The 14,297-nt window shown below is 40.3% G+C and overlaps 1 protein-coding gene across 2 annotated transcripts in view; it reads left to right on the forward strand.

Annotated features, from left to right (window-relative positions):
- Window positions 1-14,022, forward strand: part of FAF2 (Fas associated factor family member 2) — a 66,423-nt gene extending 52,401 nt beyond the window's left edge. For both annotated transcript variants that reach the window (XM_032403767.1, XM_032403769.1), the window contains 8 exons: window positions 1,019-1,095; window positions 3,645-3,783; window positions 5,383-5,468; window positions 5,566-5,657; window positions 7,260-7,437; window positions 8,401-8,572; window positions 9,249-9,392; window positions 13,789-14,022. In XM_032403767.1, coding sequence (XP_032259658.1) covers window positions 1,019-1,095; window positions 3,645-3,783; window positions 5,383-5,468; window positions 5,566-5,657; window positions 7,260-7,437; window positions 8,401-8,572; window positions 9,249-9,392; window positions 13,789-13,971 — 1,071 coding nt within the window. In that variant the 3' untranslated portion in view covers window positions 13,972-14,022. The remainder of the gene's footprint in view (window positions 1-1,018; window positions 1,096-3,644; window positions 3,784-5,382; window positions 5,469-5,565; window positions 5,658-7,259; window positions 7,438-8,400; window positions 8,573-9,248; window positions 9,393-13,788) is intronic.
- Window positions 14,023-14,297: the final 275 nt, after the last annotated feature.

Here is a 14,297-nt window from a genome sequence, read left to right on the forward strand (position 1 = left end):
AGAGGGAGAAGCAGACTTCCCACTGAGCAGGGAGCCCGACGTGGGGCTTGATCCCAGGACCCTGGGATCATGACCTGAGCCGAAGGCAGATGCTTAACCGACTGAGCCACCCAGGCGCCCCTACGCTCAACCTCTTATATGTGGATTTAGAATTCCAAAAAAGCACTCTCTCTAACCTTGCAGCAGTTAGAATTTACTCCATTATCATACATTTTTTTGTGTGGAGTACTTGACAACGTTATAAAAATGGGGTTTCTAACTGGTTGTATGGGGCATTCTGAAGTAGAAGAAAACAGATTCCTAGAGTAATTATATGACTCCAGAAATTCTGTATATGCCTAATATTTCCTCAGTTTGTTTTGGGTTTGACTCAGTGTTTGGGACCCTAATGTCAGCCATGGGGCTTCAGCGCTCCCTGGCCATAGACACAGGGAAGGTCTCAGGTTAACACATTATGACATAGGAGAAATGCTTTGTAAACTATAGAGCCCCTTATATATTCTAGTTAATAATAAAAGCAGCAATAATCAGCATTGCTAAAATAATGATTAGTATTATTACTAAGATTGGCAGCTATATGGGGATTTATAATTGTGGTTAATGTAATTATTTGTCATTTATATACAAATGTCCAAGGTGGTAATGGTGGTTATCTTTCTTGTTACTTACGTATACCATATTTTAATGTGTAAATCTGAAAAGGAAAGAATGAATATTTAGGATTAGGGAGGCATACTTGTAATTAAATTTGACAACTAGTATAAGTAGCTGCAGAAAGTGTTGAAGCAGATTTAATACAGAAATTATGTGATAAGAGAAAAATATGATGGTATTAGATGAAATGAGATGAAATGCAGTTGGTCTTTAAGAAGGATGATGTGGCCAGGAAAAGGGAACCCATATTGTGGAGGGAGGAATCATGTGAAAGAACAAAAAAAGAGTAAAAATCTGAACTAGTCATTTTGTAGGGTGTTAGGGATTGAGAGAATGGTGTCTAACTTTGTTTTTGGAATTTCAGGGGCTGCTTGGATGGGGTTATTACTTGATAATGCTTCCATTCCGGTTTACCTATTACACAATACTTGATATATTTAGGTATGTACATTTGTATTTATGCGTCAGTAGCAATAGGGCAGACTTCGGAGCTGAAACATAGACCAGAATAATAAGGTTTATGCTCTGTTAGTTTTGACTTGCTAATTTGTCATCACATTGAATACTCTTCCTGAACAATCTTTTAATATAGTATGACAATATTTTAAACTGATCAAACATAACAGATGTTGTGAAATGGAACTGTTTTAAATTAACCCTGTAAAGTAGTCTTGCTTGTTGTTCTCAGGGTCAGTCTACTTACGTTTATCATTATCCTCCCTCCCATCATGTTTGTCACCTCTACATTCTCTAGTTAATCTTCACATCCTTTTCTTTCTAACAACCATTATCTAGTACACTCCTTGTAACTTTTACCCTAAACCTAATCTAACTTCATCTGACTATTCATAATCCCAACAAACTTTCTTGCCCTGAGATTACCCATTTTTCTCCCCACCCACAACAGTTTTACCTCTCAGACACTGCTATACATTCTCCTCTGTCCTGGCAACCTAAGGTTGCTGACACTGGCACCCTTTCATATGTATACCCCCTTGATTCACACTTCCACTTTTCTTACTGCTTCCTTCATGTACCATTTAGAGAGCTCAGCACTGGAAGACAAAGAGGGGCTAGGGCTAGAAAATGTCAAAGGGGACCAAGTTTCTGGCATATCAGTCTTGGGGCATCTGGTCTAGAGCTGAGTAAATGAACCCATACCTAGGCTTTATTGGGAACTAAAATGTTTTATGGGCATCCAGGGCAACAGATGGAGCTAGAATATGTGGTCTGGGCCTAGCATACAGGGCAACCTGTATTTCCCCCATATATGGAAAAGCTTTGCCTTGCTCTAGAGAGCAGAGGCTGTGGAGGTGAGGACCCAGCAGGTGTAAAAGTGCAAGGATCAGGTAATACCTTTTACCTTGACTGCTTGGTGTTTTAGGAGTCTGCCTGCTTAATGACTTCTTTGCTTTAGCAAAATTCTTACTGGTCACCAGTTAATCAATTGGTACTTTTTCCATCTTTATTTAAAATGGGCACTTTATTTAAAAATGGGCACATATAAACCGTTAAAATCACAACAAAGACTGAATTGAGATTTTTTTTTTTTTAAGAAAGCTGATTGTCCTGAATTATGTAAGCCATGGGAATATATTGTAATTAGAAAGAAAGAAGTGACAGCCTTTATCCATTTGTTCATCGAAATTTGAAAACTTAAAAGAGTAATAAGATAGTCTTAAATACTTAATTTCAGAGAAAGTTATCAAAATATCAATCTTCTAAAGGATTTCTAACCACTCCCCCACATATACAACTTCTTACATTTTTTAATTTCCTCTGGAATGTTTGTGTCAGTTAATTTGATTGATTACTCAGGAGAATTTCTAAGTGAAATTGTATACACATGGAGAATTTGAGAGGCTAAGGAATTGGCTCAGTATTTGGTAAGGAAAGTGTCATGGTTTAGTCACCTGTTCTGTGCTGAAAATGCCTCAAGTATGTTAATATTGTTTGCTTTCCTTGGAAAAAAGTATGCATGGCATGTGTGACTAATTTTAATGCAACTGTATCATCCAAACAACTTGTTTAATGTTATGTAGCACATTGACTTATCAAAACTCTGTTCATTGCCTTCTATGGAAACCCAAAGGATACATAAGTGGTGCTATACAAATATGATAAGATAGGCTCTTTAGAAACAGATGTGTGGTATCATCCTTAACCTGACAATAGCTGCCAGGTCTCCAAATCTGCCGGTGTACTCTAGATCAGTTTTATAACTTCCTTCATGGATGCCATTAACCATAAACCATTAAGCAGAATTTTACTTGCCCCCTTGAAAAGCAAGTAAATCATGACCGCAAGTTCCAGGTTTGAAGCCTGTCCATAATTTGAATAGCTTGGGAGTATGCACTAAAAATTCAAAATCCCAGGACAACAGAAAGGAGAGGGGGAGGCAAGTAGGACAACCAGAAAGAGACAGAGCTGTATTCTAGAGCAATGCTATCCAATAGAACTTTCTGTGATAATGGAAACATTCTGTATCTTCACTGTCCAGTGTGGAAGCTACTAACCACATGTGACTGTCGAGTACTTAATGTGGCGAGAGTGACTGAGGAACTGAATTTTATTTAGTTAATTTAAATTTAGATAGCCACATGTGGCTAGTGGCTGCCTTATTAGACAGTGCAATTCTAGAGAGTCTGGGGGCACAGCCTGACCTATGATCTTTTTGGACTGTGTCTTCCTTTCCCAATTTTTCTAGTCCTGAATTTTTCTGCAGAAAACACTCAGGATTTGTTTAGGCCAGTGTTGGAACTTATAATCCTAGTAGTTTACATTTGTCTTGAACAGGCAGTGGAAAAACCCTTGCTGCTCTGCAGCTTTTGAGCCAGACTCTACTCTCAGGTTTGATGGTCCATTCACAGACCATTCACCTCCTTTTGCTGCCATGCCTCTGGCTCTATTGTAGGAATCTTTACAAACTGGCCCACTCCATATGCGCTACAGTAAGCCGATTCATGTGATATTTATTCCTTCCTCCCCAGGTTTGCTCTTCGTTTTATACGGCCTGACCCTCGCAGCCGGGTCACTGACCCCGTTGGGGACATTGTTTCATTTATGCACTCTTTTGAAGAGAAATATGGGAGGGCACACCCTGTCTTCTACCAGGGAACGTACAGCCAGGTCAGTGCCACAAACCATATAGATGCCAATTTATTGCTATGGTTCTATCCACAAAGGAAAGCATAGCCCAGCACTGATCATTTCATTCTTTTACTCAAGAACCTTAAATACCTCTTCACTGCTTACAGAAAAAGAAAGCCAGCCCTACTTGATCTAATCCCAACCTCCTTTTGAGGTTTTTGTATAACTTGTTTCTCCGTACCCTAGGTTCCAGCTAAACCATTTCCTGAACATACTCTGTACTTTTTCACCTCTGTGCCTTTGCTTTTGCTTTTCCCTCCACCTGGAATGCCTTACTCACAGTTTTGCTAAATGGAAGCTTGCCCATCCTTCAACTAGGTCATATCACTCCCTTCGTATACCCTTTCTGATTGATGTGCCCTACCTGGCCTACCTTGCAATCTAAAATAGTAGTCTTTCCTTTTGTGCTTTCATAGCTTTTTTTGAAAACTTAAAGCAGTTTCACATTCTTCCTTATATTATGGTTGATTATGTTCTTGTTTTATCTCCTATATCAGACATTAATCCCCTTGAAGGCAAAGCAAAGCCTAAGTCGTCTTTGATCCCTCAGAGAATTAAATAAGGGCATAGACCATAGAATCAAGGCAGCACATCTCATTCAACCCAAACCACACAGACCTTTGAACTGTTACCTCTCAGGGGGTGAAAATTATGAGTTCTGTGGGTGTTAGGCATATCTCTAGTTTCCCAGAGAAAAATGTAGAAATAACATTGTGAACATAGTCCAAAGGATGGTTCTACTTCAGCCTTCCAGTATTCCTGAATCTATCTGGTAAAAAAGAAAAATGCTTACTCTTGCTTCCTGCTTTGATTCTCCCATATTGGCTTTTTCTCATAGTTGGTCTCCTCAGTGGCTCTGCTGCCACCCTCCCTACTCAACAAGCATTAAGCACCTACTATATGCTGGACGGTGTGCTCAATGCTAGAGATGCAGATGTGAATGAGATGGGTACCACTCATGCACCCTCTTAGCTATGATCCTGAGGGTAGACCTCCACTGGTCATTCAGGAAATCTTAATTGAATTGTAATGTGCTCAGGATTATGCAAATGCAAAAGCATACACAAGAATCTTGAACGTTGGCCTTGTCTTTGAAGATCTTTTAAACCCTGTGCTCTTTAAAATGCATTTGGGTCCCCCAGTCTCTCATCCCTGCTTGGTATGTGGCCTGGTATCAGACTCATCTTTGCAGTATTTTTTATGGAGAAGGATGTTGTATCTGTAAAGTGGCAAAATTCTCACCTCTCCTTTCATGTGGTCAGATTCTCCTGTTTTTATCTTCCTTTAGACTGTGGGAACAGCTGACTTTTCTGTGATTTGTTGGGGACCTTTCTTTGTCAGCCTGTCTACTCTCATGTGCCTAATACAGTTTAAATCCTAACAACACTAAAACCTTTTCATTAAAGCTTGTTAGCGTGGACTTTTGTAGGGAGAAAAATGCCAGGGGTGTGAAGGTAGGAGCCCAGAATCTGATTTCTTGTTCACCTTTTTTCCTCATTTCTCCTTCTGTTCCTTTAGCCTAATTAAAAGCTCAGGGCACAGTCGTCATAATAATTAGTGATCTTCTGTTTCCCACAGGCACTTAATGATGCCAAGCGGGAGCTTCGCTTCCTTTTGGTTTATCTTCATGGAGATGATCACCAGGACTCTGATGAGTTTTGTCAGTAAGTGGATTGATCGTTTATTTGTGTAATTTTTTTTATCTGCTGATATTTTGTAGTAAGCAAGTTCTTCTCATGTCTTTTTCATTCCTCTCCACAGCAACACACTCTGTGCACCTGAAGTTATTTCCCTAATAAACACTAGGATGCTCTTCTGGGCATGCTCCACAAATAAACCTGAGGGATATAGGGGTAAGTTGTATTTCTTTTCTTTTCTTTTTTTTTTTTTTTTAAAGATTTTATTTATTTATTTGAGAGAGAGAGAGAGCACATGAGAGGGGGGAGGGTCAGAGGGAGAAGCAGACTCCCCACCGAGCAGGGAGCCCGGTGCGGGACTCGATCCCGGGACTCCAGGATCATGACCTGAGCCGAAGGCAGTCGCTCAACCAACTGAGCCACCCAGGCGCCCCTCTTTTTCCTCATTGATATTGGTGAGATACCTTTGGAATAATCTGGGAAAACATGCCATTTATTGCATGATTATTCCATGTTAGACATAGTGCTAGTTACTATTTATACATTATCTTATTTAATCCTCTCAGTAGTCTTGATGGTGGTTGTATTATCTCTACTTTATGGTTTAGGAAACAGGCTCAGAGAGTTTAAGAGACTGGCCCAAGATCATAGTTAGCAAGCCTCAGATCTGTTAGACTCTAGCCCATTCTTTACAGGTAACCATTGCCAGGGCCTATTTTATTTTTAAAACACCCAGTCCTGTCCAGCAACTTGCTTTTAATCTAAATGGCTTTTTACTGAGGAGTTTACTGTTGTCATCAGCAATTTTAACAGAGCTTCTTGCACAATGAGTTAGTTGTTTGAGTACCTTGAGTGCTGATGGGGATTCAGAAAGTTCAGATCTTTGCTGACAAAAACTCTTCAGTGGAGGTAAGTACTTTAGGAAGTCAGTATAACATATAAAGGTATCCAGTGAAGAAAAATGTACTTACTTTGCAGCTACTTCTGTTCAGTAACTTGAGTTATATACTAGCATGCTAGGCACTGTCCTAGATCCTAAGAATCAAGATGTTTTGCCTACATCTTAAGATCTGAATCTTTACTCCTAATTGGTTTTTAAACATCTGATAGGTTTGTACAGCACACATTTTGCCGTCCTAATATGGCTTTGGGGATGGAGGGTAGTGGATAGAAAGAGACTAAGGATATTTTTTATAGAAGCTTATAAAATTTCTTCTTTCAAACCATAAGGAAAACGTTTACTCTGTTATGGTATAAACCTTGGTTATTTGGGAAACCAACTTTCTAAAACTCCTTTAGAACAGAAAAACTAGCTCTTTTGTTTGAGGGTGAGGTGAGGGAGACATGAGAAAAGGGGTAAGGAAGGGATTGAATAAGAGGAAGAAAAGGCAGAAGACGGTGGAGCTCATCACCAGTGATATAATGCTGAGACTTGCAGCCTTATTTCCTTTAGGCTTGACACTTGACATAGGGAAAAATCAGCCTCAGCAGTAGTCCGATTCTTTATAGATCCTTTCTTATCAAAAAGACATTGTCCTTGACCTCTGTAGTCTTCCCTAGTATCGTTATGAGAGCCACCCCCATCACAAAAGCCTGTCCTATTCTAATCAAATTACCTGGGATTAGAGACACAAAAATAAAACAACAACAGCAATGATTATGAAACTAGAAGGAGAAAAAGGTACTCAGAGAATAAGTGAGAGCTCCTTTCTTTCCCAAGTGGGATTAAAACCTTTCTTGCTCATTGTGGAAAGTCTAAGAGTTGATCTGGTTCATCCCTAGGGCTGCCCTTGACCTGTTGGCTCTTCTTTCTGTCAGTCTCACAGGCTTTACGAGAGAACACCTACCCATTCCTGGCCATGATTATGCTGAAGGATAGGAGAATGACTGTGGTGGGACGGCTAGAAGGCCTCATTCAACCCGATGACCTCATTAACCAGCTGACATTTATCATGGATGCAAACCAGACTTACCTGGTGTCAGAACGCCTTGAAAGGTACAGGGGAGTCCCTCTCTGGAACAGAGACCAGCTACAAATTTGGGTGGCTGACCCAGGGCTACACAGATCCTGACTTATTCTCTGTCTTGGGCAACTTTGAAAACCTTATCCATTTAGTGTTAAAATATTTATGTACTTTGACTGAAATAATTCTCCCATCAGGTCATCTGTTCTTGGAGATGTGAATCAAAATAAAGACAAAGCTCTGTGCTCAAGAACATATATATCATGTCATTTAAAATACCTGAACCATGATCTAAGGAGCTTAAATGTAAAAAATGTGGAATTGTTAGAACTCTTCCCCCGCATTACATAAGTAGTGTACATTAACTGTAGAAAATGTTGAAAACACAGAAAAGCACAAAAAAGTTTAAAATCACCCATAATCCTACCACAACTTTTAATATTCTGGTGTATTTTATTTTATAGACACATACTCTATCTCATCCACTCACTCCTACGTATACATTCACACTTTTTTTGGAGAGAAAATAGGAAGTACACCAAAATGTTACAGTATTTTCTCTTTGGTTAGTAGAATTCTGAACAAGATATTTCTCCATTTTCCAAATCTTCTAAGATGCACATATGTGGTTTTTTGTTTTATGAAAGCAATATATACAAAAATGCAATAACCCAAAAGGGTATTTAACTGTAAAACATGATCTTGATGATCGCTTTTTGGCAATAATATTGTTACTTTTGTTAGAATTGGGGAAAGGATAGTTTTATTTGTAAAGTTAAAAGGGAAGGGAAAAGCTTACCATTTGTTTTTCTGCCAAATTAAACTGGGAAAAGAGATCGTTCGTTCAAATCCTGCCATGCTCTGCTTTGGAATCCTTTATGGTAGTGTGAAATACTCATCTGTCAAGATTGTCAACCTTTTTACCTCCCCAAAAGTTTCAGTATGCGGAAAAAGAGATTGTTCTTTGCCTTCTCTGCGTTTTGATCTGGTCACAGGGAAGAACGAAACCAGACCCAGGTGTTGAGACAACAGCAGGATGAGGCCTATCTGGCCTCTCTCAGGGCTGACCAGGAGAAAGAAAGGAAGAAACGAGAGGAGCGGGAGCGAAAGCGGCGGAAGGAGGAGGAGGTGCAACAGCAGAAGTTGGCAGAGGAGAGACGGCGGCGGGTAATGAACTTGTCTTTACTCCTTGTGATTCCCAAACTGATCTTAAGTGTGAAAGGGAAAAAACTTGAAGACGATGGGATTTGTGGATGTTTTAATTTCTTGCCATTTTTTTTTTTTTAAGTAAGTTCTATGTCCAGTGTGGGGCTTGAACTCATCAAGAGTTGCATGCCCTACTGACTGAGCCAGCCAGCTTGCCCCCTCCTTGCCATTTTTATATTTACTACATTCTCACAAAAAGTATTTTTTAAAATGTTTTTTGTTTATTAAAAAAATACATCAGTGAGCAAAAGTAAGCAAAACAACTCTGTTACATGAAAAGCAAGTATAAATGGATAACGAGCAGTTCAAAATTGACAGCAGTAGTTTTTATTTCTTAGCACCAGTCAGTGTTAGCTAATTTGGCATTTCATTCATGATCTTTCATCATGTATTGCTGCTTGATTATAGCCAGTGTCTTTTAGCTGTTCCCTTTTTTTCCGACAGGTAAATACCCTAACATAGTTACATGTGATGCAATAGCACTTTGAATTAGGGTGATTCTGACTCTTGCCAAGAAAGTTTTTTTATGATATTAGTCATTCCTTTTTCTTCTGGCTACGCAGTAAACCTACGTGGTGATAGTATTCCTGTTTCCCTGTTGGAGCCATAGCCTCAACTTTGCTTTGTGTCTATACAGAATTTACAAGAGGAAAAGGAAAGGAAGTTGGAGTGCCTGCCCCCGGAGCCTTCGCCTGATGACCCTGAAAGTGTCAAGATCATTTTCAAATTACCCAATGATTCTCGAGTAGAGAGACGATTCCACTTTTCACAGTCTCTAACAGTAAGGACTGCCTAAATTGTGTGAAATGTATGTAGGGCCTGGGCTATAGATTTGGAAGCTTTTTTTTTTTTTTTTTTTTTTTTTTTAAAGATTTATTTACATGAGAGGGGGGAGGGTTAGAGGGAGAAGCAGGCTCCTCGCCGAGCAGGGAGCCCGATGCGGGACTCGATCCAGGGACTCCAGGATCATGACCTGAGCCGAAGGCAGTCGCTTAACCAACTGAGCCACCCAGGCGCCCCGATTTGGAAGCTTTTAAGGACTCTTCAGAGTGTTGTTGGGTCTGTCTGTTGCTCTCATGAACAGGGCAGGAAGGGCTGGGGCAGAGAGAGGAGTGCAGTGAACCATTAGGTTCCTTCAGTTCTAGCTGCCAACTCAAGGGAGCTATTAAGATTTTCTTTCATCATGTTTGAGTTCTGAAGTGTACCTTACCAAGAAGCTCCACAAAAGGCTTGGGTATTTAAGGTGGGAGGCTCTTCCATGCTGCTCAACTCACATTGGCTTCAGAATCCCACCAGAACCCCTTGCTCTGTCTCCACAGAAAACTCTGTCTCCACTGACCTAAAAGCACCAGAATGACACATCTGAATATAAATGCATGTACAGTTTGCATTCAGTTGTCGCTCTCCCTTTCTGTCCATTTAGCCCGTAAGAAGCCCCACTCTGTGGAGCTACCTTGTATATTTGGTATCTAGAGGTAAATAGTGTTTCCATAGGGAAATGGTTAAAAGCAGAGTTTCTTAGAGTCTCACAGAATGATGGGGTTACCTGGGTGGCTCAGTTGGTTAAGCCTCTGCTTTCAGCTCAGGTCATGATCCCTTAGTCCTGGGATCAGGGCCGTGTGTTGGGCCCCTTGCTCAGTGGGGAGTCTGCTTCTCTCTCTCCCTCTGCCCCTCCCCCACTCGTGCACTTGGGCTCTCTGTCTCTCTCTCAAATAAATAAATAAAATCTTAAAAAATGAGGATCAAATTTTCATTCTGAGATTAATAGATCTGTTTTCTTTGTCGATGTACTTTGTTGACTCAATTTCTTCATCTGTAAAATGGGTATGATAATAGGTACTCTCTAATAGGATTGTCGTTAGGATTAAGTTCATATGTAAAGGGCTCAACATTGTGCCTGGCTAGTAGTAAGCACTCAAATGCTAACTGTTGTTTTTGGTATTTATAACCAAGAGGAAATTTCTGTTTATATTGGTAGTTGGTATGTTGTCTTTCCAAATTTACCAACTATAGTAGATTCTGCCATTTCCCTGATCACTCGAAATAGTCAAGAGTAAACTGCATAATAGAAATGAGAATGCACTGTAGTCAAGTGAGGACAGGTAGCACATTTATTAGTTCTCCTGTTTAAGTAAAGAACATTGGACAAGTTGCAGAATCTTTTACAGGGCCTCAGAAACCTCATCAGTTAAATGGAAATATAATCTTCCGTTTGATAACTTTAAGCTGAAGATACCTCAGGCTAGGCACTCTAGGGGTTATACAAATGAGTGAGACATGGTCTGGAATTCATGGAGCTTACGGCCAGTAGGGAATTAAGACTCAGAGTTAATACGTGAAAAGTTATGAGGCATCCTGGTGAGAGAAAAGGGAATAGCTTTCTCATTTTATTTATCTCTCATTTATGCATTTATTCTCTTGAGGGAAGTGCTCACATCCCTAACTTTGGATTCTTAAATTGGGATAACATGAATGAGCCTCGTAGTACATACCATGTAGTAGGTGGTTACTAAATGTTCATTCCCTCCTCCCTGGTATGTTTCCTAACTACTGAGGTTTGCATTAGATTATAGCTTGCATCCATGTACACTAACAGTTTCACATCATAGTACACCTGAGCTTTATGGAGCTTTTACTCCCCAAACTCTAATTGTGTATGTGAAAAACCTAACAAAAATTAACTCTCTTGAGAGTTTCAGAAGAAAATCTTTTAGAATTGTGGAACAACAATAGGCTTCTGGCCGAAGGGGAACCAACCCGTTTGTTAACTATTTAATCCTTAAAGACTTTTTTAATTTGTTTGTCTTTAAGATTTTATTCATTTGAGAGAGAGAGAGTGAGTGCACAAGTTGCGGGGGGGTGCAGAGGGAGAGAGACAAGCAGACTGCCCGCTGAGCGGGGAGCCCAGTGTGGGGCTTGGTCCCAGGACCCTGAGGTCATGACCTGAGCCAAAGGCAGCCGCTTAACCAACTGAGCCACCCAGCGCCCCCAGTCCTTGAAGACTCTTAAATAGGTTCTCAGTTTCTAAAAACAAACCTCAGACTGAGAGAAATACTTGGTCATAAGTGGGGATAGGGCTCAGAGATGGAAAAGAAGTATAAAGGAGAAGTGTAGTGATGGTGTGGGCCTTTAACCATGGAGTTTATAACATAACTGAGTAAAGATTTATAGTTTTTCATGCTCTTGCAAACTTTGTATCATCTTCCTGTGAGATCCCCTCTTCATAAATAATCTTAAAGAGTGATTGTACTGTGAAATACTCAATTTGCACAAAGCTTAGCTCTTGATAGTAGTAAAGTGCTAAGATAAAAAAGAATAAACTGTAGAAAAATTTCCAGGTCTCATGAGTGGGCAGTAAAGTAGCAGGTGACTTTCTGTTAAATGAATGCATGTTAGAGAGAACCCAAATTATACTCAGCCCAGGACTCATTTTTCTGTTAGGAACCAAAAGCGACCTCTGGAGATGATGTGCGTTGTCAGTGGCAAACAGAAAATGCCAATTTTATACCAGGGTTGAATATTTATAAGCAAGATTAAAAAGGAAACAAAATGTTGTTTAAAGCCTATGTTGCAGGGCGCCTGGGTGGCTCAGTCGTTAAGCGTCTGCCTTCGGCTCAGGTCATGATCCCGGGGTCCTGGGATCGAGCCCCGCATTGGGCTCCCTGCTCGGCAGGAAGCCTGCTTCTCCCTCTCCCACTCCCCCTGCTTGTGTTCCCTCTCTCGCTGTGTCTCTCTCTGTCAAATGAATAAATAAAATCTTTAAAAAATAATAAAAAAAAAAAATAAAAGGGAGCCCGACGCGGGGCTCAATCCCAGGACCCCGGGATCCTGACCTGAGCTGAAGGCAGACGCTTAACAACTGAGCCACCCAGGCACCCCGGAAGTGGCTTTTAAATACCATTGTCCATTAAGAAGAACCAGGGCTCCTTGGAAAAATGGCTGATTCCAGAGCTGGGGCAGGAAAACACAAGATCAGTCTGGAATACCTTGGGCCAGAAAGCAACGATTATTCAAAAAATGATGGAGACTTGCCACAAAGACACAGAAGCCATCTTGGATGGGCTCTTTTGACTCCATCTGGAACATTTGGATGACATTGAAATAAATTTTGAAATAAATATTGAAATAAAGTAACATTATAACCTACTGAATAAAATAGGGAATCATGACTCTGTGTTAATATAAATTAAATAAGTTGAAAGTTTGAGGAATAGATATCTCTGTAGTTTCAAAGTACCTCCCCACAAGATCTCTTTAATTACAAAGGAGAAAGGAATGGCTTCAACAGTGGAGAGACCTGGTAGTCACCACTTTAACGGAGGGATCACAGTGCACATTATAGGTACTGGGGCAAATCGGAATTATGCTCCAGCTAGATAGAATGCATTTAGTAGAATGCAGCATCATTTCTTTAACACTTCTGCCAAAGAACGTACCTGGAATCTAATCGTGAGTACACACTAGACAAACAAATTGAAAGACATTCTGCAAAATAACTGACCAGTAATCTTTAGAAGTGTCAAGGTCATGAAAGTCAATGAAAGACTAAGGATTTGTTCCAGACTAAAGGAGGAGACTTAGAAGATGTAACAATGAAATGGAATACATAATCCTAAACTGGATGCTTTTGCTGTAGAAGGCAACTAGCAAAACCTGAAAACTTTAATAATAATTTAATATATATTGTTATGTTGCAGCATTAATGTGCCAGTTAAATTTCCTGTGTTTTGAGGGCTGAATTATGGTTATGTAGGAGATCGTCCTGTTTATAAGACAGACACAAGTATTTTGGGGGTGACAGGACATCAGGTTGGCAGCTCATTCTCAACTGGTTCAAAGAAAAAAATTTTATGTTCTGTACTTCCACTGTTCTGTAATTCTCTGATTATTTCTAAGTAAAAAATTTTTAGCTCTGTATCAGGATGTCAAGAAAAAAAAACAGATGAATCACTTCAGAAGTAGGCCTAGCATGGGGCTGTGTAATCTCTTAAAAGAGCTGCCCTACGTATTTGCTCTGTGAAATGGAAGGACCTCACAATAGAATTCCAGTGTCATGCGATGACTTAATATTTACAGTCATCCTGGAGAGAGCTGGCGAGGGGATATTTGATTTCATCGTTGCGTTGTCTGTCTGTCTTTGTCTTTCTCTCACTGCCCTTTTTCTATATGATCTGCAGGTAATCCACGACTTCTTATTTTCCTTGAAAGAAAGCCCAGAAAAGTTTCAGATTGAAGCCAACTTTCCCCGGCGGGTGCTGCCCTGCATCCCTTCAGAGGAGTGGCCCAACCCCCCCACGCTGCAGGAAGCAGGACTCAGCCACACAGAAGTTCTCTTTGTTCAGGACCTAACAGATGAATGACATTTTTTCTTCCTCTCCCCTCCTACCCTAATCCCTAAAAGAAATGGAAAAACAAAAACAAAAAAAAACAAGAGAGAGAAATTCATATTATTATTATTATAATACAATATTTTTTTTAAAAGACTGCTGCATCCTAAGGAAGGATCAGAAACCATGCTGCCTAAAAGAGTCACCACCTGTGTGCGCGCGCACGAGGTCAGCAATGAACGTTTCCGCTGGCAAGCCCACCCTCCCCTACTGCCTCTGCACCACGCACCTTCCAACGAAAGGAGACTCTTCACCTCCAACCCAGTCATTGTCCCTACTGGGGAAGGGGACATTCCCAC

Source organism: Phoca vitulina, unplaced genomic scaffold (assembly GCF_004348235.1).
Source record: "Phoca vitulina isolate PV1807 unplaced genomic scaffold, GSC_HSeal_1.0 scaffold6, whole genome shotgun sequence".
NCBI lineage: Eukaryota > Metazoa > Chordata > Mammalia > Carnivora > Phocidae > Phoca > Phoca vitulina.